Raw genomic sequence first — 25,224 nt, 5'->3', positions numbered from 1 at the left:
AGCACCCGTGGCTTTCCCGCGCGGCCTCTATCCTGCAGATGTAGGAGGGGACCGTTCTTCACCAACCCTGCAGACATCCATCCCCGACCTCAATACCCAGAGCCAGCAGCTCAGGACCACGCCCCTCCTCTAGGCCCCGCCCAACACTCCGCCTCCCGGGGGCGTGGAGCGGCGTGGGGCGGCGTGCGGGCGCCCAACCACTGCGGGTGCGGTGCGTCTGCCGTGCTCACCTCGTGATGCTGTGATTGGCCGCCCCAGCATCGGCCCACCCAGCCGCTCAGGTCTGCCGAGGCTCGCGCCTGCGCGGTGCGCTAAGCTGTCAGGTAAGGGCGCTGGCAAGCCGGCTGCCCGGAGTGAGCTGCTGTCATGACCGAGGGCACGTGAGTCCCGGACCCTGGGTCTCCCGCGGGTGGCGGTGGCAGGGAAGGTGCCTCTGGACGTCAGGGTGACACGGCGGGTGGCTCTGCAGGCCTGGGCTGGTTGCGGGCAGCCCCGCCTGGGCGGACGGCCTGAGTGACGAGCGCTGCTTGCTGTCGCTGGTCCGCTCAGGTGCCTGCGGCGGCGGCGAGGGGGACCCTATAAAACCGAGCCGGCCACTGACCTCACCCGCTGGCGGCTCCGCAACGAGCTGGGTCGGCAGAGATGGACGTATTTCCAAGCGGAGGACGACCCTGGTCGGGAACAGACCGGGCTAGAGGCCCACTCTTTGGGGCTGGACACAGTAAGTGATGGGATTACTCAAGCACCGTTTCACCCCAAGCCTGGACGTGACCACGGACGAGCCTCTGCCTGTCTTTGCTGGCCCAGAGCCCTGAAACAGCATCGAGACTTGTTCAAAAAAAGCTGTATTTAGCCAGTAAACAAATAATACATGTGCAGCACGAAGAAAAGCTAGATATCAGGGAATGAGGGAGGGCTCTGTGCGGATGATGAACACGAGTTAGGAGGGAAGAGGCATAAAGCCAGCTGCTTTTCTAGTTCTAATTCTGTCGCGGAGTTTGCCTTCTGCGTGGTGGATTAGTAGTACATAAAGTGCAACGGTACTGAAAGTATAAAATTGAAGGTTGAGCTTCATGGCTTCTTTTTCAAATGCCAAGTTCATTAGAATAGACTTTGTGTCTGGTTTATTTCGGTGTGTGATGTTTTTGTTTATTTGCAAGTTTTGTTTAAAAATAAAGCTTACAATTTTTTTTTAAAGAAATAAGTACGGAAGTGGGAATCTGGGCATGGGTCATCTCTGTAATCCCAGCCACTCGGGAGGCAGGATCTAAGTTTGAGATCTGCCTTGGCAACTTACTTAGACATTGTCTCCAAAAAAAAAAAAAAAAAAAAAAAAAAAAAAAAAGCTGGGTGTGGTGCTGCAGGCCTTTAATCAAAGTGCTCAGGAGGCAAAGGCAGGCAGATCTCTGTGAGTTGGAGGCCATCCTGGTCTACACAGCAGGTTGAGACCCTATCTCAAAAACAAAACAAACAAACAAAAACAAAACAAAAAAAAAGAAAACAACCAAGCAAAGAAAAAGAGGTGGTGATGCAGCTCAGTGGTTGAATTACCTAAGTTCAGTTTCAAACTGAAAACAACAACGATGAAAAGTGGTGTCTTGGGGGCAGTGTCTCCTCCCAGAGACATGAATTGAAGCAGCACTGTTGCTTCAGTCCCTTCATCCCAGAGACCTGTGGAAGAAGTGGCCCTAATTTGGTTTTATTTTGAGCACTCTACTATGATAAAATCTTTGATTTATAAGAGAATTACAAAGATGGATGTGATTTTGTTTGTATTCACAAGGTGAAGTTCGGCCTGTGTTCTTGTGGGTATCCATGTATGTGTGTATGAAAGTCAGATAGTCATACAACAGTTAGGTAACAGGCTTCCTGTGATCCCAGGCCATCAGCTGGGAAAATCTTCTCTGGGATCCGCTATGCTATTGTGTGCGCCCTGTCTGAGAAAGGGAGAAGTACCCCCAGTATCAGTTTGGCATCAGTGCCCTCCCCTTTGTTCTGTGCTGTGTTTATTTAAGGTGTTTTGAAGTTTTGAAGAAATTTGCAGGTTGGTGGCTGCAAGGTAAATTGTGACAACGTGGACTTGCTTTGTTATTTTTCTGGGTGGTAGTGTCATCAAAGACTTGCTCCAGATTTAAACAGTTAAAAATTCTAAAGTGAATTAGATTTGCTATTTTGACTTGGATTGTGAATGAGGAGGGTTCCTCAGGGCACCAGGTAATCTCAGCTCTCAGTTTTTTCTTTCTCTTTGTAGAAGAATTATTTCAAAGACTTACCTAAAGCTAAAACCGTCCATGAGGCAGCCCTGAATGGAGTAACATTTTATGCCAAGCTGCAGGCTGAGGATGGACACTGGGCTGGTGATTATGGTGGTCCACTCTTCCTCTTGCCAGGTAGGCACATGCTGTCCTAACTCAAGGGGAAAGCTGTTCTGAATTGTGGGGGTGGGGAGTGAGAGGGGCTTGACCTACCTTGGTTAAGCAGGCTAAAATACCAGCAGCATATTGGAAAAGCTCTGGGGGAAGGTGGCCTTGTATCCCAGTCATCCTGCTGCCAGGATTAGGAAATGATGGTGAAGCATAGTTAGCTCAGGATAGACTGTTGGGTACTCTGATAACAGAAGCAAAGGCTTCTCTAGGAGAGGGGGATAGGTGCTCTTGAATCCCAGTGCAAGATGGCACTCTAGGTAGAAGGCCCATCTGGTGCCAGGGTACTGTAGATAGGCAAGGGTATAGTTGAGGAGCTGGAATTCATGTGTGTGCAGTTTGAACACTACAATATCCCTTGTGAACTTGGTGCCAAAGGGTGGCTGAGGGAGTTCAGGCAGGGAAACCACAGTTCCAGGTTGGTGAGTGGTAATAGGATTGCATTTGAATACACTGGTCTCTGATCTAGTTTGGCTGTGAAAGACTTTTTGCAATCTGGCAATGTTTCTCTAAAGAAACCCATATTCATGCTTCAAGACCCTTTTCCTCATTGAGTTTTAGGTCTATCTCAGTAGCCTGGAAATTCCTCTTGAGAATGTGGGGTTGCTTCTGTAGTAGCTGCCCTACAAGACCCTTCCTATGCCTTGCTGTGGGTGTGTGATTTGGAACTGCTCTATGGATGATGGAGATAGGAGCTGTGAACCCAAAGACCAGGCTTGGAATGAAGGTTTCTTGTATGGTATTGTCTCTCCCCATATATACAAAGTGGCACATGCATGTAAAAAGTTTATAAAACAGAAGCAGTAAGATATAAGCAATAACTATTATCCTGTCAGGGTTACCATTTTAGTATTTCAATCCCAAGCAGGTGTTAAAGCAAGACATGGTTGCCCTTTGTGGTCCTCTTGATCTTGCACTGGCTCTTCTTAGGCCTTCAGCACACTTGTGGGAGGCCTGTTCCAGGCTCTGCAGTGTTTCTCTGACCTAGAATATGGTATGGGTGCTAGGAATAACCAGTTGGGCTCTGCAGGCCCTGGCCAGGGAGTATGAATTATATTCTTCCTGGTGCTTCCAAAGTCATTGGGCCTAGGAAGAGTGGTTTTTATGAGCTTGATTGCATGGGAAGGAAAGCCACGGCGCAGCTGTGTGTCAGGATTAAGGTCCTCAAGAAGAGCTCGGGTTTAGCAGTGCTGAACACCCATTCCTAATGTGGGACATCCTTCTCGACACACAGGTCTCCTGATTACGTGTCATGTGTCACATATCCCTCTGCCAGCTGGATACAGAGAGGAGATGGTGCGGTACCTGCGGTCAGTGCAGCTCCCTGATGGTGGATGGGGCCTGTGAGTATGCCCAACTGCACATATGTACATGTGTGTGCTTACATGTGCTTTTATGTAGCTCTTGCTTGGGTTTTCAAGCAGCTGTTGAGAAGTGGGATAACTGCTACCATGGACCTAGGGTGGTGTGGGGGAAAGCCTGGCAGGAGGAGAGCAGGCTGGTACCTATGCGAAGCCTGGATACAGTTTTATCTCTAATGTGAATGTGTCCCATGGTTGGGAGCCTCTTGAGCATCCTTTAACATGTCAAGTTAAAGCCATTGTGTTTTAAAATTGTGGAGGCAACTGAGATGCCCCCACAGACCCATCTCAACCTGTTTTCTTCATGTACACACTCTGGGAGCAGAGGGGTAGGCAGGCCCTGCCCAGCTGGTTTTGGAACAATTGGGTGTCTCCTGTTGGGTGGACTAAACATTCCCTGGGCGTCCCTAAGTGCGCTCCCTGTGTTGTCATGTCAGTGGACGGTATTCCAGCAATCTTTTTTGGGCAGACTTCACTGCCAGTGTGCTTTTATGTCTCAGAAATAGAGAGAGATGACAGATGCCCTTTTCCCACCAATCTCATATTTCCATTAGGCATGTTGAGGACAAGTCCACTGTGTTTGGGACAGCGCTGAACTATGTGGCTCTCAGAATCCTGGGTATTGGGCCTGATGATCCTGACCTTGTTCGTGCTCGGAACATTCTTCACAAAAAAGGTACATCCTGTATGGCATGTGGGGTTTGTGTGTGACATACTGACATAATGAGTTCTTTAAATGGGAATTACACCTCTAGTTGAAACACTGGGAAAAACACCAGTAGGTGGAAACTGTTGAGCTGTTTAGTAATTATTAATATTAATAATGATTACTCTTTATTATTATTATTATTATCATCATCATCATTAATAATAATAATAATATTATTATTATTTTGGTTTTTCAAGACAGGGTTTCTCTGTATTACTTTGGAGGCTGTCCTGGAGCTCGCTCTGTAGACCAGGCTAGCTTTTAACTCACAGAGCTCTGCCTGCCTCTGCCTCCCAAGTGCTGAGATTAAAGGCGTGCGCCACCAATGCCCGGCCATATTCATTATTTTTAAAGACTTGTTTTGGTTTTGTTTTTTTTTTTGTTGTGTTGTGTTTTGTTTTGTTTTGTTTTGAGACAGGGTTTCTCTGTGTAGCCTTGACTGTCCTGGCACTTGCTCTGGAGACCAGGCTGGCCTCGAATTCACAGAGATCTGCCTGCCTCTGCCTCCCGAATGCTGGGATTAAAGGTGTGCACCACCACCGCCCAGCTGGAGACGTATTTATTTTTATGCATGTGGGTGTTTTGCTTGTACGTATGTCTGTGCACCATGTGTGTGCTGTGCCAGTGAAGGCTAGAAGAGGGTGTCAGATCCTCTGGAACTGTAGTTACAGATATAGACCATTCCTAGCCGCCATGTGGGTTCTGGAACTGAACTGAGGGCCTCTGCAGTATGTGCCTTTAACTTCTGGACCAACTCTCCAGCCCTAATTTTATTATTTTCAATTAATTTCTGCGTGTGTTTGTTGTTTTGTGGAATGGTTGTTTGTGTGTGTGTGTGTGTGTGTGTGTGTGTGTGTGTGTGTTTATGTCACAGTGCATATGTAGAGGTCAGAGGACAACTTAGTGGAGTTGATTCTCTCCTTTCATCTTTATCTGAGTTCCATGGAACAAATCCAGGTTACCAGGCTTGTGTGGCCAGTTCTTTCCCCACTTAACACAGTAGCAACTTGAGTGTTGTTGTGGTGGTGGTTTTGTTTTGGGGAGGAGGCAGGGTTTCATGTTGCCCAGGCTAGCCTTGAATTCACTATGTAGCCAAGGTTGTCCTTGAACTCCCAGTCTTCCTGCTTCCTCCTCTTGAGTGCTGGGATTACAGGCATGCACTACCAAGCTTGGTTTATGTAGTGCTGGGGTTTGAACTCAGGGCCTTGTGCCTGGTAAAGAAGCACTCTACCAAATAAGTTATATCCTTAGCGCAAAACAATTTGCTATTTTATATTCTGCTTTCCTCATGAATTGGTAAAGGTTTAAAGACAACATGCTAATATAGTGTTTGTGGGGCAGTCCATGCTGTCTGTCTTCTGGAGGCAGCTGAGCCACAGGTGAGCATCCCCAGTGAGGGCTCTGCTCATCCCCTCCACACTCGCCATCTCTGGGCCTGGGCACAGTTACTTTTGTTCTCACCTGTGGGCTTTGAAGACCATTTTAGCCCTCAGCAGGCTCTGTGGTTCCCACTGCTCTTAGAACAGAGCTTACCTTGCATTGCTATTCTGCAACTCCTCACGTGGTCCTGTATCCTGCTTCTCAAAGACTGGCACTCCTGTCTTGCTCTTTGCTCCATGATCAGGGGCCTCCTTTCATTTTGTCAAAGTGGTTTCCTGCCTCAGGGCTCCCATTCATGATATCCTCCCAGTCTACTTTCCACCTTCACCATGCTGTCTTGGAAACCTCTCCTCATGCTTACAATATATCTTAAATTTCACTCCTTCAGGGTTTCTTTCTGACTTCCCAGGCTAGATGAAGTGTTCTGTATGCCTTATGAAATTCTGCAATCTTCTTTCAAGTCTTTGTCCCTGTTGTGATAAGTAAGTCATTGTCAAACTCTGATGTTATTGATCATGTACTCTCAAAGCTACTCTGTTTTCTGTTGCTCTCTTGTCCTGTGTCCCACCAAGAGGAGGAATGTGCCTGTGCCATGTTTCAGCTCTAGCTTTCTCAGTCTTCCTAATTTGGACACATTTAGATGTAGGACAGAACTTATAACATGTACATAAATCAGTGTTGTCATGTGCTGCACAAAAGACTGACTGTTGCATGGTAGGGGCAGGGGCTGCATGTCAGACCGCCTGCAGTCCCTTGTGCCAGGCTGTCTGCTGACGGAAATGCACAGATTGGTGGTTTGGTCTCGGTGGAGAAAGAGCAGCCAAGCACTGGCCTCTTCCTTCCTTCCCTGAGCTGCCTTCACAGGTAGCTGCCTTTGTGTATTCCTTCTTAGGGATAGGAGCTGTAAACAGCTCTTCTGAGGTTGGTCATACTTGTTCCTGGCTGGGAGGTACAGGACACATGGCAGGCTGACCCTCAGTTCCTGCAAGAAGGGGTATGTGAGAGAACTGTAAGCCAGATTCATATGTAATGGTAGCTGATTTTTCCTTTTCTCTTCCTAGGTGGTGCGGTGGCCATCCCCTCCTGGGGAAAGTTCTGGCTGGCCGTCCTGAATGTTTATAGCTGGGAAGGACTCAATACCCTATTCCCTGAGATGTGGTATGCCCACCCTCTGCCTATTGCACTGCCTTCTAGTAGGCTGATGGGACCTAATGGGGTGGATTAGCTTCTCACCAGAGGCCCTTCATGTGTTCTACACATATGTAGAAAGAGATTCTATTTTGGGTAACAGCAAGCTGTCAAACCACCCATCTCTGTAGCAGTCTGTGAGGCCCTGGAGGGTAGTACAGAACCCATTGTATGGCTTGGGCTTTGTGGGGATAGACAACAGATCATACCTTGTAATTACAAAAACGTGGAAAATATTTAGGAGTAAAGCAAAGAGCCTTCCCCATCCTTAGGTCTCATTTTCTTAGCTGATTTGTGGGAAATGTTTGGGAAGTCCTAGATATCATTTTACCACTGGACAAACCATGTACATCTTTAAATTTGGTTTTTGTTTGTTGTTTTTCAATATTTACCCGGCAGAGTCAATGCCTGTTCCTTAGTAACTGACGCCTGTGGTCAGTGTCTTTATCTTTTTTTTTTTTTTTGTGACTATTTTATAAACCAATGGCCCCATCTATAATGCATGTATAAACTTTCCCCCAGATCACACATACTGGTAGGTAAGCTCTCCAGAACTGTACAGAGTTCAGGCATTGCCTGCAACCCTCCCAAGGACAGAGTCGAGGGTTCATGTAGTCGGTAACTTTTATGTCCAGAAAGATAGGAGGGGAAGGCTTTGTCAGGGTAGAGTAGGGAGCTAAACCCTGGGGCTAGAGAGGCTGCGTCCCTACACTGTACAGCTCCACATACGACTCCACATATGTGGGGCACAAACAATGATGGATGCACTCAAAGTCACACGAGTGTCCATGCTTGGAAGGGCCTGAGGCCTGGGGCTGTTACTAGTGTAGGCTTCCGTTCTTCTGTCCTGCTGACACATGCTGTCTTCCAGGTTGTTCCCTGAATGGTTCCCTGCCCACCCCTCCACCCTCTGGTGTCACTGCCGGCAGGTCTATCTGCCCATGAGCTACTGCTACGCCACCCGACTAAGTGCCCCAGAGGACCCACTGGTTCAGAGCCTCCGCCAGGTAAATCTTATGGTAAAGAAATGGCATACAGTCTCTGGAGCTCAGAGGCATCTCGGTGCTCTGGGGTCCTGAGGAGTCTCTGCCTTCCTTCCTTCCTGTAAACAAACGATAAACTGCTCACGGGAACTTGAAAGGCGTCTGCCATTAAGTGTCCCAGTGGGACTAGGAAAGTTCACAAGCTGCAGTCCTAACCGATGCCTGCAGTTACTGTTCTTGGGAAAGAGCCATGAGATGAACTTTGGAGCAGGATTTGCAGAAGAGTGGGACTTAGGCTCTTAGGGCCAGGACAGCTCCTCAGGTTAGCCCTGATGTAACTGAAATAACTGGGCCTCACACCCTATAGTGGTGATTCTTTGGTTTCCACCCCTGAAAAAGGATACCAGAACCCTCAGAATGTACAGCTAGAGACCACTCCTGGGTAGCACCAGTCCGTCTTCTGTGTCTGGGAGGCAGGCCTGCTGCATCTGCTAGGCACTCAGGTATCTATCCCTGCCCTCTAGGAGCTCTATGTGGAGGACTATGCCAGCATCAATTGGCCAGCACAGAAGAACAACGTGTCCCCTGATGAGCTATACACTCCACACAGCTGGCTGCTGCATGTGGTGTATGGTGGGTGTCTCCTGAGGGTTGGGGGAGCCTGGGTAAGCACACAGTTAAGATGTTGCTCAGCCCTCCACAAAATTCATTAATTCTGGCTCACTCTGTCGATGCAATAAATGGCCTCAGTGCTGGGTCCTAGACTGTTCCTGTCTGAAGGACTAGAGCACAGCCTGCCCAGGAATGCTAGGTGTCTCTCCTGTTGCTGAGTGTCCACTAATGCCTTCTATCCTGTAGGACTCCTCAACCTGTATGAACGTTTCCATAGTACCAGCCTGAGGCAGCGGGCTATCAAAATGCTGTATGAACATATTGTCGCCGATGACCGGTTCACTAAGAGCATCAGCATTGGCCCGGTCAGTGCCCTCACCCCTGGTGTCTGGTGCAGCTTTGGTGGCAGTGAGGTCCTGTTAGATGCCCTAGGAGCTAGGCTCTGTGGAGTTAGGAATGGGGCAGGCTTATTTACTGCATCTTGGCACATCTCTGTTTGGGTCAATGTATGAGAAGCACCACCTATATTCATTTTCTGGGCTCCTGTTCTCCTGCCTCACTCTTTTCTAAGACTCCAGGTACCTCCTGGAAGACTACTGGTTTTTCCTCTTAACTCCCTCACAGATCCCACCCTAGATAATCCACTTTATACCCCTTGTATAAGGCTTATAGGTGCATAGGGGTGCAGTGAAAACAGCAGGATCCTCCTGTCCAACTCTGGTCTCTCATCTGGATGGGGGATGCCTCTAGTCTGGCCAGCTGTGCACATGCTTTGGGACCTAAGGAATACATACATGCCTGAGGCTGGGTGGTCAGCGCATACTGGCTAGAGCTAGTAGAGGCCCAGCAAAGAAGCTGTCAGGATGTGGCTTATACTATTGGTGCCTATACCAATAGTATAGGTTGGTATACTATTGTGGTTGGTTGCCCATAAGTTCTCTGGATAAACTGAGCTTCCTGCTCCATCTCTGTGGACCTTTGGTCCTTCTTTGTCACACCTTAAGCTGGCCCATCTTGAGTGCCATTACCTTCAGTTTGAGTCTAGGGACATGAATGTATAGAGAACACTTAGGAAGCTCTTATTAGAACAGATGGGGCCCTGCCCCAGGGTGAAGTTGCCTGGGTCCTGATGGCCACATATCCTGCAGATCTCAAAAACCATCAACATGCTTGTTCGTTGGTCAGTGGATGGGCCATCTTCCTCTGCCTTCCAGGAGCACGTCTCTAGGATCCCAGATTACATTTGGTGAGTGTGGCTAAGTGGTGGCTGGGACATGGTGCCAAGTGCTGACTGAACCCAGCAACTATAATGCTGGCCCCTATGCTTCATCTAGTTAGGGGTGCCAGGGTGTCAAACTTCTAATAGTATTTTATGGGATTAGGAGCACTGCCAGTTAGATTATCTTTGGGAAGATTTTTTTTTTACCTAGCAGTAACTATGGGTGATTCCCAGAGTAAAAGCCAGGAAGCCTGGATATGATCTTAGATGTTGTGAGAAAGGCTAGTGGACAAGAGGCTTGTCAACCCTGGACTGGGCCCAAGGTTGGGACTGTCACAGGGTCCATAGCAGGAAGCCTTGAGCTCATAAAGGCCATGTTCTCTCTGGCAGTGTGGTGTGAGGTGAGGATAGCAAGGTAGACCTGGCTGTAGAAGTTTCTACTTACCTTGGCACAGGCCAGTGCTCCCTGGGTGAGCCACTGTCTTTTTCCTGCTGGGTGTAGGTCTTGTGCTTGTGAGCCCAGCTGGGCCACACTGAAGTCAGCATAAGGAGGAGGTGGCTTTGGATGCTCCCAGAGGAGATCTGTGTGCTCTTTTGCTTGTGTGTGGCTCCTGATGGGCAGCTAGAATTCCAGCTTTCAAATTGTCCCTGACATAATCTTTTCTTATCCCCGTAGGCTGGGTCTTGATGGCATGAAAATGCAGGTAAGGGCTGTAGAACACAGGCTGCCAGCTCTCTTTGTAACCATCTCTGCTTATTTATTATGATTCAAAAGTGATAGTCAGGCATGGTAGCACTGGTTTGTAGTACCATCACTCAGTTGGTTAAAGCATAAGGATTGAGTCTGGGGTCAGACAGTGCTATACAGCAAGACCCTGTTTCTGAATTTAAAAAAAAGAAAAGAAAAAAGTGGGGCAGGGTTGAAAAACCGTTCTCAATACAGTTCTTATAGTAAAAGAGGAGAGATGGAATCACCCTTTAGTCCTCATATCTGTGGGGCTTTGAATACCTCCTGGTCTCTGTGGTTGCTGTATGTTCTCACATGTCCATCTGTAGTCTTTCATCATCTGAGAGATCCAGGCTTGTCTCAGACCCTCTAGAAATCATCATCACGTTATTGCGATGGAAAAGTGGCTCTGTGTGGTAATGGGCCTCTCTGTGAGACCATCTGGAGGCCCCTCTGGCAGGACACTGAGAGCTGTGTGTTCTCAGCTCATAGAATAATACTAGAGATTGTCCTCTATAGCCACCAGTACAGGAGGAGCCTCTAGGTCAGAGGGATGTGCCCTGAAAATTGTTCCTTCCTTTGGTACCTAGTGGTAAAGGAGGATGTATCTGTGGTTGCACAGAACAAAGAGGAAGTGGTTTACCTGGATAGCACATGATACAGGGTCAACTTTTCCCTAGATCCTTCTAGGACTCTGGCCAAAGGGCAGTGGAAATGTTTCTTTCTGGTCAGGTGTTTGGCTGGGATCTTTGGCCCCCAAGGAGTTATGAGAGAGCTTAGGGTCTATGATTACCCTGTAGTATTGAGCTGGGAGTTTTGTCAAATAGTTAGAGATTCCTGAACAAAACCCACTATGGATTTGATCATCCATTTCCTACACTGAGACCCAAGAGTGTTGTACAGAAAATCAGAGTTCCTGGGTGGAATTTGAGGTGGACCTTTCCTTCCTCAATCTATTGGGGCCCACAGTAATGTGTCAGCTGGGTCCCTGCCACTTCAGGCACACTTGGAAATGGAGGGTCTTTGTTTCTGATTTTCCTATGACTGGCGTTCCCTGCTGTCATGGGGTGTTGAGGAGCATTCAAGGGATCATATGGCCCTGGATATATCCTGAGAAAGTGCTGTTCTGCTGGGGCCTTTATAGACAGGCAGGGCTCTGTTACCCACTGTCTGCCTGCAAGATTTAGGATTGTTTCTGACCTCTGCCAGCTGCTACAGGGTACAGGGTATTAACTGGGTATATCTCTGATACCCTTGGATTCTAGGAGTCAGTGGATGGGGTTGCTATAACAGCTCATTCTTTGTGAACAGGGCACCAATGGATCACAGGTCTGGGATACTGCATTTGCTATCCAAGCACTGTTGGAGGTATGTGGCTCTCTCTCTGTGCAGTCCCCACCTGATCATTCATGTGTTCGAGCCACACATTCACCCTGAGAAAAATGATGCTGCTTTCCATGCCTTCTGTCCCTTGAGCTTCCCATCTACCTGACTCCCAACCCCTCCTGATAACCCTCTGGAACCTGGACACTAGACTGTGTTAGGTCTTTGGGAAATAAGCCTAGGGAATGAGTGAGCAGGGTGGTACCTGGGTGGGGTGGGCTTGAGGCTCTTAGAATATTAGCTGATGCTTGAGCTAGAGAGAAAGTGTTTCTCTGTAGGTGGGAACAAGAGCAGTGAAATCCTGAGGGTGTCTTTGGACAACCCAGGGCCTAGGCCAAGTTGGGCTGCCTAAGATGAGGCCTGACAGACCAGGTAGGACTTGGGTAACTACTCAGAGTGGTCTCTTCTGTCCATTCCAGTCTCTAGTGTCTCACTGTCTTTTCTGTCTTTAAAGTTGAGAACCTCAGGGAAACCCTACAACTCTTAAGATGTGTCATTTTCCAGGGCGAGGGTGGGATGGCATGATGCTGCCAGGACATTGGAGGGCTGGCTTAACTGTGCTGCTCTACTGTCTTCTAGGCAGGTGCACACCACAGACCTGAGTTTTTACCCTGCCTGCAGAAGGCTCACGAATTCCTGCGTCTTTCACAGGTGAGGCCCATGCCCCTCCTCATCTGTCCTGCTTCCCCGGGCTGGCTTCCGTGGGTTGTTTCTGCCTTTTCCTGCCCTGCCCTGCTCCATGTTGGTACACCTAGTCATCCTAAGGTAGCTCTGGCTGTGGCCTGCGGCAGCCCATCACCAGCCAGTGATTTCCATTCTTTATGCTGAAACAACTGTGCGGAGGGCCAAAGCCAGCCTGTGTCACCATCAGGAGTGGTGGCTCTGAGCACCACAGCCTGTTCACATCCTAGCCATCTTTAAGGTGCCTGGGCCAGTAGGCACCCTAGCCTGTGGCTGCCTTCCCTGAGACCATGTACAGTCATCTGTCCTGCCGGGTCACTGTCTCTCATTCCTGCCATCCGTATCCACCTGCAGCCCCAGTCTTGTACTGCTTTTCTAGGCTGGCCTTGCATGCCCTGCTTTAAGCACAGCGGATGCCTCTAGCCTTGATCCCACTGGCATTCTCCTGCTTAGAGTCCTTGTGCCCCTAACCCACTGTTCTCTGAACCCACTGGGATGCAGCTTCCTCAGGATCCTCCATGTAGCTGATGTCCATGTCTGTTTAGGGCTGTTGAGGGAGTGAGTCGGCAGGGCCTGATCCGGGCCCCACACTGCATGATGGGCCCTTAGCCCATCTGAATGGACCCAACTACACATGCAGACCTATTTACTTTCTCATTGGACTGAGTCATGCAGATCAGGGGTAGCGAGCACACGAAGCTGGGCAGATGACCTTATTTCCTAATAGTGAGAAGGCGATGGGTCTCGTGGGTGCTGTGCTGCACTGACCAAGGCTAGCAGTAGATCCGGCTCCCAGATGGCAGGAAGCACAGGGTCCCTGGTGCCAACATGTTTCTGCTTTCCACATGTGCTCCTTGCTGCTCCCCAGGTCCCAGACAACTTTCCTGACTATCAGAAGTATTACCGCCAGATGCACAAGGTATGTATGGGCAGCCCACCCACGCCAAAGCTCAACTGTCTTCCCCTTGAGGAGGGCTTTCTGGCATTTTGCTCTGTAGATGCCCACCGTTGGGGGCTTCGTCATCCCCTGAGACAGCCTATGCCTCTGTGGCCATGCTCCAGGGTAGTTCGGGTATTTAGCACACAGGGATGCTGAGCTGGAGTGTTGGAATCAAGGCAGAGGGTATAAAGGACTCAGAGCCAGCACTAACCTCCTTCGCTGTAAGGGCCTGGTTTTAACTGCAGGTTGTGGATTGAGACATTAACGCAGCTTCTGCTTCCATAGTGGGGTCCATAGGGCACCTGAGCTGCTGCTTAGTTAGATCCCAGACCACTTTGTATTGTTAACATCTAAGGCAGTCAGGATGGGCATGAAGTCCTAGATAGTCCCTTTGCTGATGCTCAAGTCTATTCAACTATGTCCAATTTAGGTACTGCTGTGTGGTGGAGAGGCCCCTGCCCTGACTGTTACGGCTCTACAGGGGAGAAACACTCTTATACTCTGTCTCTGTAGGGTGGTTTCCCCTTCAGCACACTGGACTGTGGCTGGATCGTTGCGGATTGCACAGCTGAGGGTTTGAAGTCTGTGCTACTCCTGCAGAAGCAATGTCCCTCAATCAGGGAGCATGTCCCCCGAGAGCGACTGTGTGATGCTGTGGACGTAGTGAGTATCCTACTTCGGGTTTACTTCCTCTTCTCTGGCTCCATCTCAGCAGACCAAGGCGAGGGTGTGGGAGCATCAGAATCTGAGTCTGTGGGCCCTGGGACAGACCCGGGGTTAGACACTTTGGTTGGGTGTGTGTATAGGGCCCTGTGCTATAAGAGACAGTGGCCAGCCCACCCCAGAGGTCACAAGGAGGCTGTATGGTCCCTCAGGCTTCTCTTCTTGGCTCTAGAGCTCAAGGAGCTTTCCACATCTGTGCTGAGGTTTCTGCAGGTCTCATTTGGAAGGTATCCAAAGGCAAGTTGGAAGTGTCTGTTCATTTTTGTGTAAAGTCCTTTAGCACATCTGCTTCTTGTGTATGTTTTACTATGGAGATCTGCATTGGCCTGACACTGGACTATGTCTCCAGATACTGTGCCAATGCAGTTGCATTGGCACCTAAGGGCTCAGCATGAAAACTGGCTTCTTATCCCTCATTCCTGCCCTATCATTTGCCAGTCCTGTGGTGCTTTGGGAAAGTCAGACTGTAAGTTGCGTGCTTGGTTCTCAGTCCGCCCTCCCTCTCGTTACAGCTGTTGAGCATGAGGAATTCTGATGGAGGGTTTGCTACCTATGAGACCAAGCGTGGGGGGCATTTGCTGGAGTTGCTGAACCCCTCAGAGGTCTTCGGTGAGTGGTTGACTAGCAGTGTGGTGTGTAGGCCAGGTCTGGAATGCTGGCAGGTCCATGCAGTGCCCTCTCTGAGCATCAGGGTGTGGAGTTCCTGTATTCTTGATGAATGGCTGTGGAGACCTTGTGCTAGGTTTACACTCTCCTGCTTAGCCACAGAGCCTTGTGTGTGGAGGCTGCCATGTGCCGCATGCTCAGTCACTCCCAGCACTTGTAAGGATCTATGTCAAGGGCTGCTGGGCCACAGCTGTGCATTGTCACTGAGGTTCTAGTCTGTCAGGTCAGGTTCTTTGCTCGCTGACTCTGACACCTGCTACCCCCTTCCTTCATGGCTTCTAATTATCCTATTTATTCTTTGACCTGTCACACATGTTGTTTTGGGTGGCGGTGGCAGTAGTGATAGCCCGCTGTTTTGTGTGTGTGTTGTAGCACAGGTGTGCAGGCCTCACTCTGCCCACTGTACTCACTGTAACCTGTTGCCCAGGTTGACCCTGGGATAGCATCTAAGAGTAAGTCCTGCATGCTTCAGCACCCTTGCTCACCACATTCTGGCCTGAACGGTGGGCCCCGTGCCATAGTGGAGCTCAGGTGCCGCCTCCTTTCCCTTTCTAGGAGACATCATGATTGACTACACATATGTGGAGTGTACCTCAGCGGTGATGCAGGCTCTGAAGCATTTCCATGAACACTACCCAGACCATAGGGCAGCAGAGATCAGGTAAGGAAGGCGAGGACAGGACTGAGCAGGGTCATAGCCCAGCCACAGCAATCTCGGACAGTAGGCTTACAAATCCATCAAGTGTATGTAAGTCTGTGTGTGTGTGTGTGAGTGTATGTGTGTGTGTGTATGTGTGTGTGTGTGTGTATGTGTGTGTATGTGTGTGTGTGAGTGTATATGTGTGTGTGTATTGGTCTGGGGAAGACAGTAGAACTGTAACACAAGAATGTAACAAGATATTTTTCCTATCTTGAACAGCTTTTAAATTAAGCATACATACCTAACTCTGCCAGCAGTGTCCAGGTAAATAGCTGCTAAGCACTCTTTCGTGATGAGAGCCAGTGAATGGTCAGAAGCTCTCCAGATTGTCATGTGGAGACCCTGCCATCACCCATTTACACCCCTCTATCATTCCCCTGTGAAGGGACTGCCCTTCCTCAGCCATGGGTTACTATTGCTCACTTTGAACCTGCCTTGATGGAGTCCCACACTGAGGACAGTCGATGGTCTCTCGTTGTTACACGGCAGTGCAGGGAGTGTTTCTCTTTGGTGTCAGTAACTACACAGCAGTCAGTCCATCCCTTCCTCTGGTTCTTGCATTTGTTTGGTCCACCTTGTTGGTGATGTTCCTGAGTCTTGGAGAGGTTGGCATAGCTGTCCATTTCTCTCCATCTATGGTTAAATATTGGGTCATTGTGATATAGCAACAGTTAGTTTGTTTCAGGAGCGTGACTAATTATGAGTCTGTGAGGTATACCTCTCATTATTAATGTCTCCTTTCATGACTGATGAAGACTGAGGGCAACAGTAATGTGTGGGTGTAAACATAAATTTAGAAGGCAATTTGATAAGCATATGATACCCGTTTAATAAAACAATAGCAATGAACTCCTCATTGGGGCCTATGATTTTCCTAGCCATGAGCTTTGCCTTGGCTTACAATATCTCATGTGAGCTACATCACAGCAGAAAGCAGTAAAGTTGTATCAGGTTACTATTGTATTAGTGGATGTGTCTTACCTGATGTTACACTGTAACAAGCAGGGTCTAGCTGGAGTCTTGGTGATGGTTCTGTCCCAACAGCCTGCATGCTGTCTTCCAGTATTATGAAAGCCAGCTAGCAGGGAAGGATTTTCTACTTTTGTCTTAGCCTAATTTTGCCAAAGCATATGGTGTCTTTAGCACTAAGGACTGTCTAGCTTTGTTGAGCAGCCAACAGCAGTGGCAATAGCCGTAAGGTTGAGGGGCCTGGATAACAGCTCCCAGGGAGGCAGCCCACTCCTAGCATCGAGAAAGTTCACAAAAACCATAAATGATAAAACAGTACACATAAAGATTAAGCTGGGGGAGATGGCTCAGGTAATAGCATTCAGACTGATGTCATTTGTCCCCGTGAAACATCAGTCCAGTGCCTCCATCTCACCCTCTGTGACTGTAAGTCCAATTAAACCCTTTATTTTATAAGTTGCCTTGGTCGTGGTGTTTCATTACAGCAAAGAAAGTAACTAGTATAGAAGCTGGCACCAACATAGGTTGTTGTGACAGACTTAACCATGTGGATTTGGAGGAATGTGGAGCAATTTCTAACTTTGGTCTAGAAAAGTGGTTGAAAAGTGGCTCTGTAAGCAGAGCTCAATGGACCGTCCTAGCAGGAGCCTGGAAGACAGTGCTGTGAACCATGCAGACAGCAGAGGCCCAGCCCAAGTGGTTCCAGATGGGGGCACTATTATCAACTGAACTAGAAACCGTTCTTGTGATATTTTGGCAAATAGTAGCTAATTTCTGCCCTTTCCTAAGATGTTGCCTGAGGCTAAATGTGTGTAGTTAGTAGTTGCTCTTATGTAGGTGTACAACGGAAAAGAGTAAATGTGGCAGAAATAGAAATGTACTGCTTGAAGAGGAAAAAGAGCACTAGGAAATATAAAGTGGTAGCCAAGGCCTGTGCTGAAAAGATAGGAATTTAAGGAGAGGCCTGGCCTGAAATGGAGTAAATGGAGGAATACCCTCAGGGTAAGACCCCCACCAGCTAAGCTTCCAACTCATGAAAACAAAAGGCCTAAAGAAATTTCTAACAAATAAAAGCTGCTATAAATGATTCAGGGGGACCAGTCTCCATCTCAAGAAGGCAGCCCAAAACTCTTCGTTGTTGTTGGTTTTAATCTAGTTCATTTTATATGATTTATTCAGGCCCATGACACTAGTGTTATTGTCAGTGGCTTTGATAGTTTTCATAGCTACTTCCAATGTGGTCCTCATCTGCAAAGTCTGTTTTCCTTTGTGTTTCTCTGAACTTTGACAGTCTGTTTGCCCCTTCTGTGACCTATAGCTACATTTTTTCCCCCTCTTTGAACATTTGAGCTATATGAAGGGGAAGCCATCCTCACTTTCTGAGACCATTGTGTGGGCAGGGTTGGGGAAGGCCTTGGTTTTGCCTGCAGTGTTCATTGGGCTAACTGCCTGTATTGCAGGGAGACCCTCAAGCAAGGCCTGGAGTTCTGCCGAAAGCAGCAAAGAGCTGATGGCTCCTGGGAGGGGTGAGTAGGCACCTGGGCTCACCTGCAGAGGGCTTGGTGGGAGGTGAAGACATGTATGTGGGGTTGGGAGTCTGCCCTTGGCCTTCTTCCTAGGGGGCTCAGGAAGAAGGACTTCCTGGTTGGTCATATTCCCTGGCTGATGCCTGCCCTTCCCTTATGCTAAGAGCTTGTGTTTGAGGGAGCAGTTGGGTTACATACTCAGTGTGATTCCCCCCTCTTGTGTGCATCAGCAGTTCTTTTGTGTCCTGAGTAGAAGAAGCAGTGACTGAGCTGGGTGAACAGGGCCACTTTAAGCAGCATTCACACTTGAACTGTCTAGGATGTGTGTGGATGCTGTTTTTGCAATTGCCCGAGTCCCTCCCCCCCTTTGCTGTCCCTGCTCAACCCTCTGTCCTCCTCACTGTCTCTTACTTTCTCTTAGGTTTTGTGAGACAGGATCTTGATGTGCATCTCAGGCTGTCTTTAAATTAGCAATCCCCCTGTCGTAGCCCATGCTGGAAATGGAGGGATGCTCCACCATGCTCCATCCCAGTTCTGCCCCCTCTACTTGAGGTTGTCCCGATACCTGGGTAGAGTACCTATGTTCTCACTTGGAGCAAAGACCACATCTGACCTTCTCTTTTGTCTTCCGCTAGCTCCTGGGGGGTTTGTTTCACCTATGGCACCTGGTTTGGCCTGGAAGCTTTTGCTTGCATGGGACATACCTACCAAGATGGGTAAGTGTAGCTTTCAGGCTGATGTCACTCAGACGAGGGCATCGCCATGGTAATTGTTCTGGCCTGTTTTTCTGCTGCTGTGATGAAACACATTGGGGAAGAAAGGGTTCACTTTAGGCGTATACTTCTGGGTCATAATCTAGCATTGAGGGATGTTAGGGCAGGAACTGAAGCAGAAACCATGAGGAAAACCCCACTCAGCTAGCTTTCTTACACAGTGGGAGGCCCTTCCCACATTCTTTAGCTGATGACATGTCTTCCCAGGTGTCTGTGTGTTAAGTTGACAGTAAAACCAGGTCAGTAATGTTCTGCATGGTGGTTTTTCCTTTGATATTTGATTTTATTTGTTTAATATTTTAAAACAGGGAGGTAAGATCACTGTTTTCAGAAAAAAGGACATATTTTCTTGACTCACAAGCCTTGGCTAGGCATTACCTCAGAGTCTTATAAATCTCAGTCTCTCATCCTGAGTGAGAAAGGAAGAGTGTCTAGGACCTCAGGAAGAGGCCTTGGTTCAAGCGCTGTCTCTGGCTGCCTAGCCAGTGCTTCTAGATCTAGTGGGTTTGGGAGTTGTGCTAAGCCAGGTACAGCCCAGGGAGCCTGGGTCTGTTTCCATGTGCCCAGATAGTCAGCCTGCAGATGTCTGTAGCTGCAGAGTGTTTTTTTCTGAGCCCTCTGCGAGACATGTGCATCCGTATCCACTCACCTCTGCAGGCCCCTCCCATGACCCTACGGCAGCATGTTGGAATAGGATATAGAGGGTTTAGATCCTCCCAAGACGTGGTGTCTCAGGTCTCTTTCTCTCTACAGGTCTGCTCGTGCAGAAGTGTCCCAGGCCTGCAACTTCCTCCTGTCCCAGCAGATGGCAGATGGAGGCTGGGGGGAGGACTTTGAGTCTTGTGAGCAGCGGCGTTATGTGCAGAGTGCCAAGTCCCAGGTCCATAATACGTGCTGGGCCCTGATGGGCTTGATGGCTGTCAGGTAAGGGAGACAGGACCCATCCCTGGGCACGAATACTAGGGATGCTCAACTTGGAGGGGGTGGCCTAGGATGTGTACAGATGTGGGAAGAGGTGAAAGGAGCCACAGGACTGAGCCACTATTCCTCAGAAACTGTGGATAGAGGCAGCTTCAGAAACCACACACCCTGTTCCTAGGCTAAGTGGCAGCCAACCTGGCTGAGTGGTACCTTATAGAGAGACTTAACTCTTAGAAATGGTCTGTCTATCCATTGGTTGTCAGTACTTGTTGGCATAGCCAAGAGAAGCTGGGCTGTGGAGGGGAAGTTGCTTACCAGTGTGGAGAATACTGCCTCAGCATTAAGAGCACAAGACTATAGCTGCTTTCGGTCTTCTTGTGCCCACAGCTCATATTGAACCACATATATTGCACTAGTGTACATAGGTACACACATTTATGTATATGCACTTGTAGTTACATATATGTGTTTAGGTATATGCATGTATGTGTTCACACAGGTATAAGTATACATGTACATTCATACAACACACATACACACAGTTGTATGTGCTGTCTTAGCCTGTGTTGCCACAGTACACTTGGAGCCATTTGGAGATCTTCCTAAAATCCCCTTAGTCAGTGTATACAGGGACCCCAAGAGCAGGATAGTCATCAGTCTGTTGCTAGTCAGTCCCCTTCTGCTGACCTTGCTTCTGCCAAACCCTCAGTCCTTTTGGTGTCTCTCTCTTGCCAGCAAGTACATCAGAGCACATAGCTGCTGTGGTTTCCAGTGAGGAGAGCACCAAGATTTCTCCTTGGAAATCTTATCAGCACCTTGTGCCAGCCATGCCACCATGTCACCATGTCAACCATGTCTTCTAGGGATAGAGTCCAGTATATAGGAAGTATATGCTCTACCATCCCCATGCTTGCACATGCTCTGCTGCTCAGGGCTCCTGGGAAGATGCTATTCTGGTTGTTAAGGTTTACCTGTCATCACCATAGTATTTGGGGAGTTTTTTGTCCTCCTGGGAATGCATGTTGATGCCACATGCTAGGTTTGTTCAAGCCTGTCTTCTTGCCCCCCTCAGGCATCCCGACATCACTGCTCAGGAGAGAGGAATCAGATGTCTGTTGGAGAAGCAGCTCTCCAATGGAGACTGGCCTCAGGTTTGTGAGGGGCCATGATATAGTAGTTCCAGCACTGATTTCCAACTTGTCCACTAGTTTCCACACACTTTCCTGTGCCCATGTTCTGCTTTGGTGCCTTGGAGATCTGGGATATGGACACTGTCAGCCAGAGGCTTGTCCTGGCTGTAGATCTGAGATGTGTTGTGGGTCTTGAAGTGTTGAGCACATTGCTATTTGTAAAGGACCTGGCAGGGGATAGGTCTGGATAGTTGATGTTTCCTGCAGAACCTTGACTTTACTATTGTACGTGTTCTGTGTGGCCCTTCACTGACAAGAAGTGCTGATGGGTTTCCATCTGTCTCTGTGGTTACAGGGATCATTAGAGACTATGGGTCCAGGGATGAATGTTTTCTTGTAGCTCTAGTCTCTGAGCTGGGACCTGTGCTTCCCTGTCTGTGGTTCATCAGCTCTCCACAGTCAGACTTGCTCTGGGCTGGGAAATTCAGTAGTCACAACCACCATCCGGGGACCAGCTCCTTACTGCTCATTTTTCTGTGTTCTTCCAGGAGAACATCTCTGGGGTCTTCAACAAGTCCTGCGCCATCAGCTACACAAGTTACAGGAACATCTTCCCCATCTGGGCCCTGGGTCGCTTCTCCAACCTGTACCCTGACAATTCCCTCGCTGGCCACCTTTGAATGCACATGCGTCAGCCTGGATCATACAGATCCAGGCAAGGCTGGGGGTTCTTGGCTAGCCCTGCCCTAGGCCTTGTTCTCTATTTCTGTAAACATGAGGCTGGGGATAGGGTCAGGGTTGGTGTCTTTAGGCACTTGGCAGTGTAGGTTTAGTTCCGAGACTAGCTTCAGCAAGGGATCAAATAAACCTTGAAATTCAAGGAGGCACAGTGCACTCTGCAGCTCCTGGGTGCATCCTTCTTGAGGGAGTGAGGCTGTAGAGTTTTCATGACCAGTGACTTCCTCTGGAGGGGAGCAGCTGGCTTCTTCACCGCCTCCTTTGTCTACTGTGTAATGGGCCTCTGTCTGGACTCCTGTTTGCTGGGCTGGGGGAGTTATGGCAACCCTATGGTGCTGGTATGCTCAGAGAAAGGCTCAATGGGGAGTGAGGCAAGACCCTTGTTCACAGTGTACTGAGCAGTGGCTATTGTCCCTAGGAACTCCCAGTCATGACCAGATCACTGTATGAAATACCAGTTTTCCAGAAAGGAAAGACAAACTCGCTTTATACTAAAAGTGTCACTCAAAGTGGTTTAAATGATCACTGACTCCCTTAATAAACACATTTTGGGCCTGGAACAATGGCCCAGCAATAAAGAACATTGACTGCTCTTTCAGAGGACCTGGGTTTATTTCCAGCACCCACTTGGTGGCTAACAACCTTCTAAAACTCCAGTTCTCAGGGGACCTAAAGCCTTCTTCTGACCTCTGTGGGAACTGCACACGTGATACATAGACATACATGTAGTTATAACACCCATCCACATAAAAAAAAATCTCAAAAATAAAAACAACAATAAAACTCCCAGGCATTTTCTGCTAGGTGTCCTGAGGCTATGTGCAGGGAGTCAGATACAGCATTTGATTCTGCCCCTAGATTGTAAGCCCATGTACATTGCATGTATTTCAAGGACATCAGCATCCTGATCTCCGCTCCTTTTGTTGAGATAGAGAGGCACACTTGGGAAGCCACATCTAGAATAACAGCAGTAGTGTAGATAGTGTTTATGGTGGTTTGTACTGTGGGACAGCCCTGTAGCAAGGACAGCTGGTCACATCCAGCTCACCACTTAGACTCACTGAGCCAGCCAGGCAGCTGTGGCACTCCTGGGACCCAGGAAAATGCCTGTGACACCCAAAGGCCATTATGAACCCTTATGCCTACTGTGCTTTTTGTTCTAGTGAGGGCCAGATTTCTGAAGTGATGCTTCTTGGGGGTGAGCTCTGAATTCCTGCTTCCTAACTGTGTGTCTGACCAACACACAGGCAGAATTCAGGGTGGACAGAGTCCTAACTTCTTGAAGTTACTGCTTTTCTCCCTGCCCATGGGGAGCAGGGTCCAGCCTGGTGCCTTCTCAGTCTAACGCTCCCCACCTCTTTTACATTCTGGACTGGTGGTAACTCCAACCTCTCCCTGGCCCATGGTCTTCCCTCAGACAAGCAGAGAGCTGTGTCTGATGCCTTTTCCCTGGCCGGGACTCTCTAGGCCTGCCTTCTGCCTGGTGCAGATTCCCTGAGGCTTGGTGCCATCTGCTTCCTGCTCAGCTCCCACCACTGTCACCTTGTGCTGCTGTGACTCCTAGGGCTCTCCTCCCTTAGATCATAACCTGTGCTGTTCACTGCACAGCCTTCCCAACCTCTGCCAGCAGCAGGGCAGATAGATGGTGAATTACTAGACTTGCCCCCAGCAGCACCAGCCGTCCCTTGGAATTCCTAGTCATGACCAGCTCACTGTACCAAATACACGGATGCTTACAGGACTCTTTCCCCTAATAAACACATCTGATAAAACGTGCTGTAGGCTGTAGTTGTCACGCTTACTCTGTCTTATCCTGCAGACCAGTCCTGTTGTAGAGCTGTCAGTGAGGCGTGTGGGTACAGGATTGCCCACCCCAGTTTACAGGGTTCCCCAGGCTCAGTGGGGAGTTGGTGGGGGACACTCACCAGAAGAAGTCCTGAAAGAATCTTGAAATGAAAGTAAGGAACAAACCCTGAAGGTGCTGAAAGCTTCTCCTGTGGAGTCATAGTCAATTCTCAGTGTTCCCTGTGATGTGAAACTCCACATTCTTGTTTGAGGGATCCTTTAGTAGCAAATGTTGACATTTTTCCCCTTATGAAACAGTTTTACTATGTGGTACTCCCAGTGATGTGATATTCACCATGTAGTCTAGAATGGCCTCAAGCTTGAGAGCCAGTGTCCCCGAGTCCGCCTCCTGAGTACTGGGATTATAGGCTTGTGCTGAAGGACTTGATGGAAAGGTCTCTCGAACAGAGTATTTTTTTTTTCTTTCCTTTTTCAAGTGAATTTTTGCTGTTTGCTGTTTTCTTATTCTCTGATTTGTTTTAGCAAATACAACAACTATATGATAATACATAGTCAACTTGATTTATTATTTTATTTTTAAATTTTATTTATTTATTTTGTGACAAGGTGTCACTATGTAGCTCTGGCTATCATGGAACTCACTCTGTAGACCAGGATAACTTCAAACTCACAGAAATCCACCTGCTTCTGCCTCCCAAGTGCTGGGATTAAAAGCTTGTGCCACTACATCCAGCTTTCAACTTGATTTATTTTTATCTCAACTTTATTTTGTCTCTATATTTTATACAGATACTGCTCCTATGTATCTGTAATATAAATTACTATTTTTTAAATTTCAGATGTTTTTTTTTTAAATATTTTATTTATTATGTATACAACATTCTGCTTCCATGTGTATCTGCACACCAGAAGTGGGCACCAGATCTCATAACGGATGGTTGTGAGCCACCATGTGGTTGCTAGGAATTGAACTCAGGACCTCTGGAAGAGCAGCCGGTGCTCTTAACCTCTGAGCCATCTCTCCAGCCCAAATTTCAGATGATTTTATTTACTGTTTTTTAAAGTGTCAGATGTTTTCATTTGAAGGTTCTCAAAAGAAATAAAAGTAAAAGCTAACAACTGCATCAGATGTACAGTTTCAAGACAGGCTTCTGGCCTCTAACAAGTCCTAGGAAGGAAACCACAGTCATCCTGACCTAGTAAACAAGTTACTGCCAAGTCCGTGGCACTAGAGAAGGAAATCATTAGCTCTTGATCATATGGATCACCATGAAAATATTTTTTAATCTGTAAAAAAGGCCTTTTTAAATTATTTTTTATAATTTAATGGCTATCTACTATGTGATATTTAACTGACTTTTTAATTTTATCACAGAGGCTATATTTCCTAAATCTGACCCAGATGAGTATGGCACTCAGTTCAGACATACCCAACAACAGATTTTCTCCCTTTTCACTGAACTACTAACTTCCTGTCTTAACTAATACAAAAAGTATCAAGTAGTGAGAGATCCAGGCTGATGAACATGCTAGGTACACAGATGATGCTTCGTTTCAGTCTGGACTTCCACAGAGCAGAATGTTTTAGGATGTGTAATACCACAGCTTTTTAAAAAAAAAAATGGAAAAAGAACAAAATCACATTTATCTTATGATACACATTTTC

The 25,224-nt window shown here is 48.0% G+C and overlaps 1 protein-coding gene across 2 annotated transcripts; it reads left to right on the top strand.

Moving 5' to 3' along the window:
- Window positions 1-221: 221 nt before the first annotated feature.
- Window positions 222-23,528, top strand: Lss (lanosterol synthase). Of its 2 annotated transcripts, XM_027394268.2 has the most exons (22): window positions 222-380; window positions 550-721; window positions 2,252-2,390; window positions 3,658-3,766; window positions 4,339-4,460; window positions 6,935-7,031; window positions 7,933-8,068; window positions 8,569-8,677; window positions 8,903-9,021; window positions 9,805-9,902; window positions 10,552-10,579; window positions 11,914-11,970; window positions 12,565-12,636; window positions 13,535-13,585; window positions 14,120-14,269; window positions 14,842-14,938; window positions 15,551-15,656; window positions 18,125-18,190; window positions 18,826-18,906; window positions 19,717-19,887; window positions 20,957-21,035; window positions 21,563-23,528. In XM_027394268.2, exons 1-22 carry the CDS (start codon window positions 367-369, stop codon window positions 21,692-21,694), a joined length of 2,205 nt encoding a protein of 734 aa, XP_027250069.1. In that variant the 5' UTR covers window positions 222-366; the 3' UTR covers window positions 21,695-23,528. The 2 variants fall into 2 exon arrangements, with proteins under 2 accessions (XP_027250069.1, XP_035306416.1); XM_035450525.1 differs by lacking the exons at window positions 8,569-8,677; window positions 8,903-9,021; window positions 9,805-9,902; window positions 10,552-10,579; window positions 11,914-11,970.
- The last annotated feature ends 1,696 nt before the right edge of the window (window positions 23,529-25,224 follow it).

The sequence above is a fragment of the Cricetulus griseus genome, assembly GCF_003668045.3.
Source record: "Cricetulus griseus strain 17A/GY chromosome 1 unlocalized genomic scaffold, alternate assembly CriGri-PICRH-1.0 chr1_0, whole genome shotgun sequence".
In the NCBI taxonomy this organism is placed as follows: domain Eukaryota; kingdom Metazoa; phylum Chordata; class Mammalia; order Rodentia; family Cricetidae; genus Cricetulus; species Cricetulus griseus.
Note: the sequence above shows the minus strand (reverse complement) of the source record. Positions and strands in the feature narration are given on the sequence as shown.

What these genes read in the sequence shown, in the direction of transcription:
- Lss (XM_027394268.2), top strand. An exon ending in TTGATGGCATGAAAATGCAG is followed by an intron (nt 10,580 to 11,913) that starts GTAAGGGCTGTA and finishes CTTTGTGAACAG; the next exon opens with GGCACCAATGGATCACAGGT. An exon ending in TGTGTGATGCTGTGGACGTA is followed by an intron (nt 14,270 to 14,841) that starts GTGAGTATCCTA and finishes CTCTCGTTACAG; the next exon opens with CTGTTGAGCATGAGGAATTC.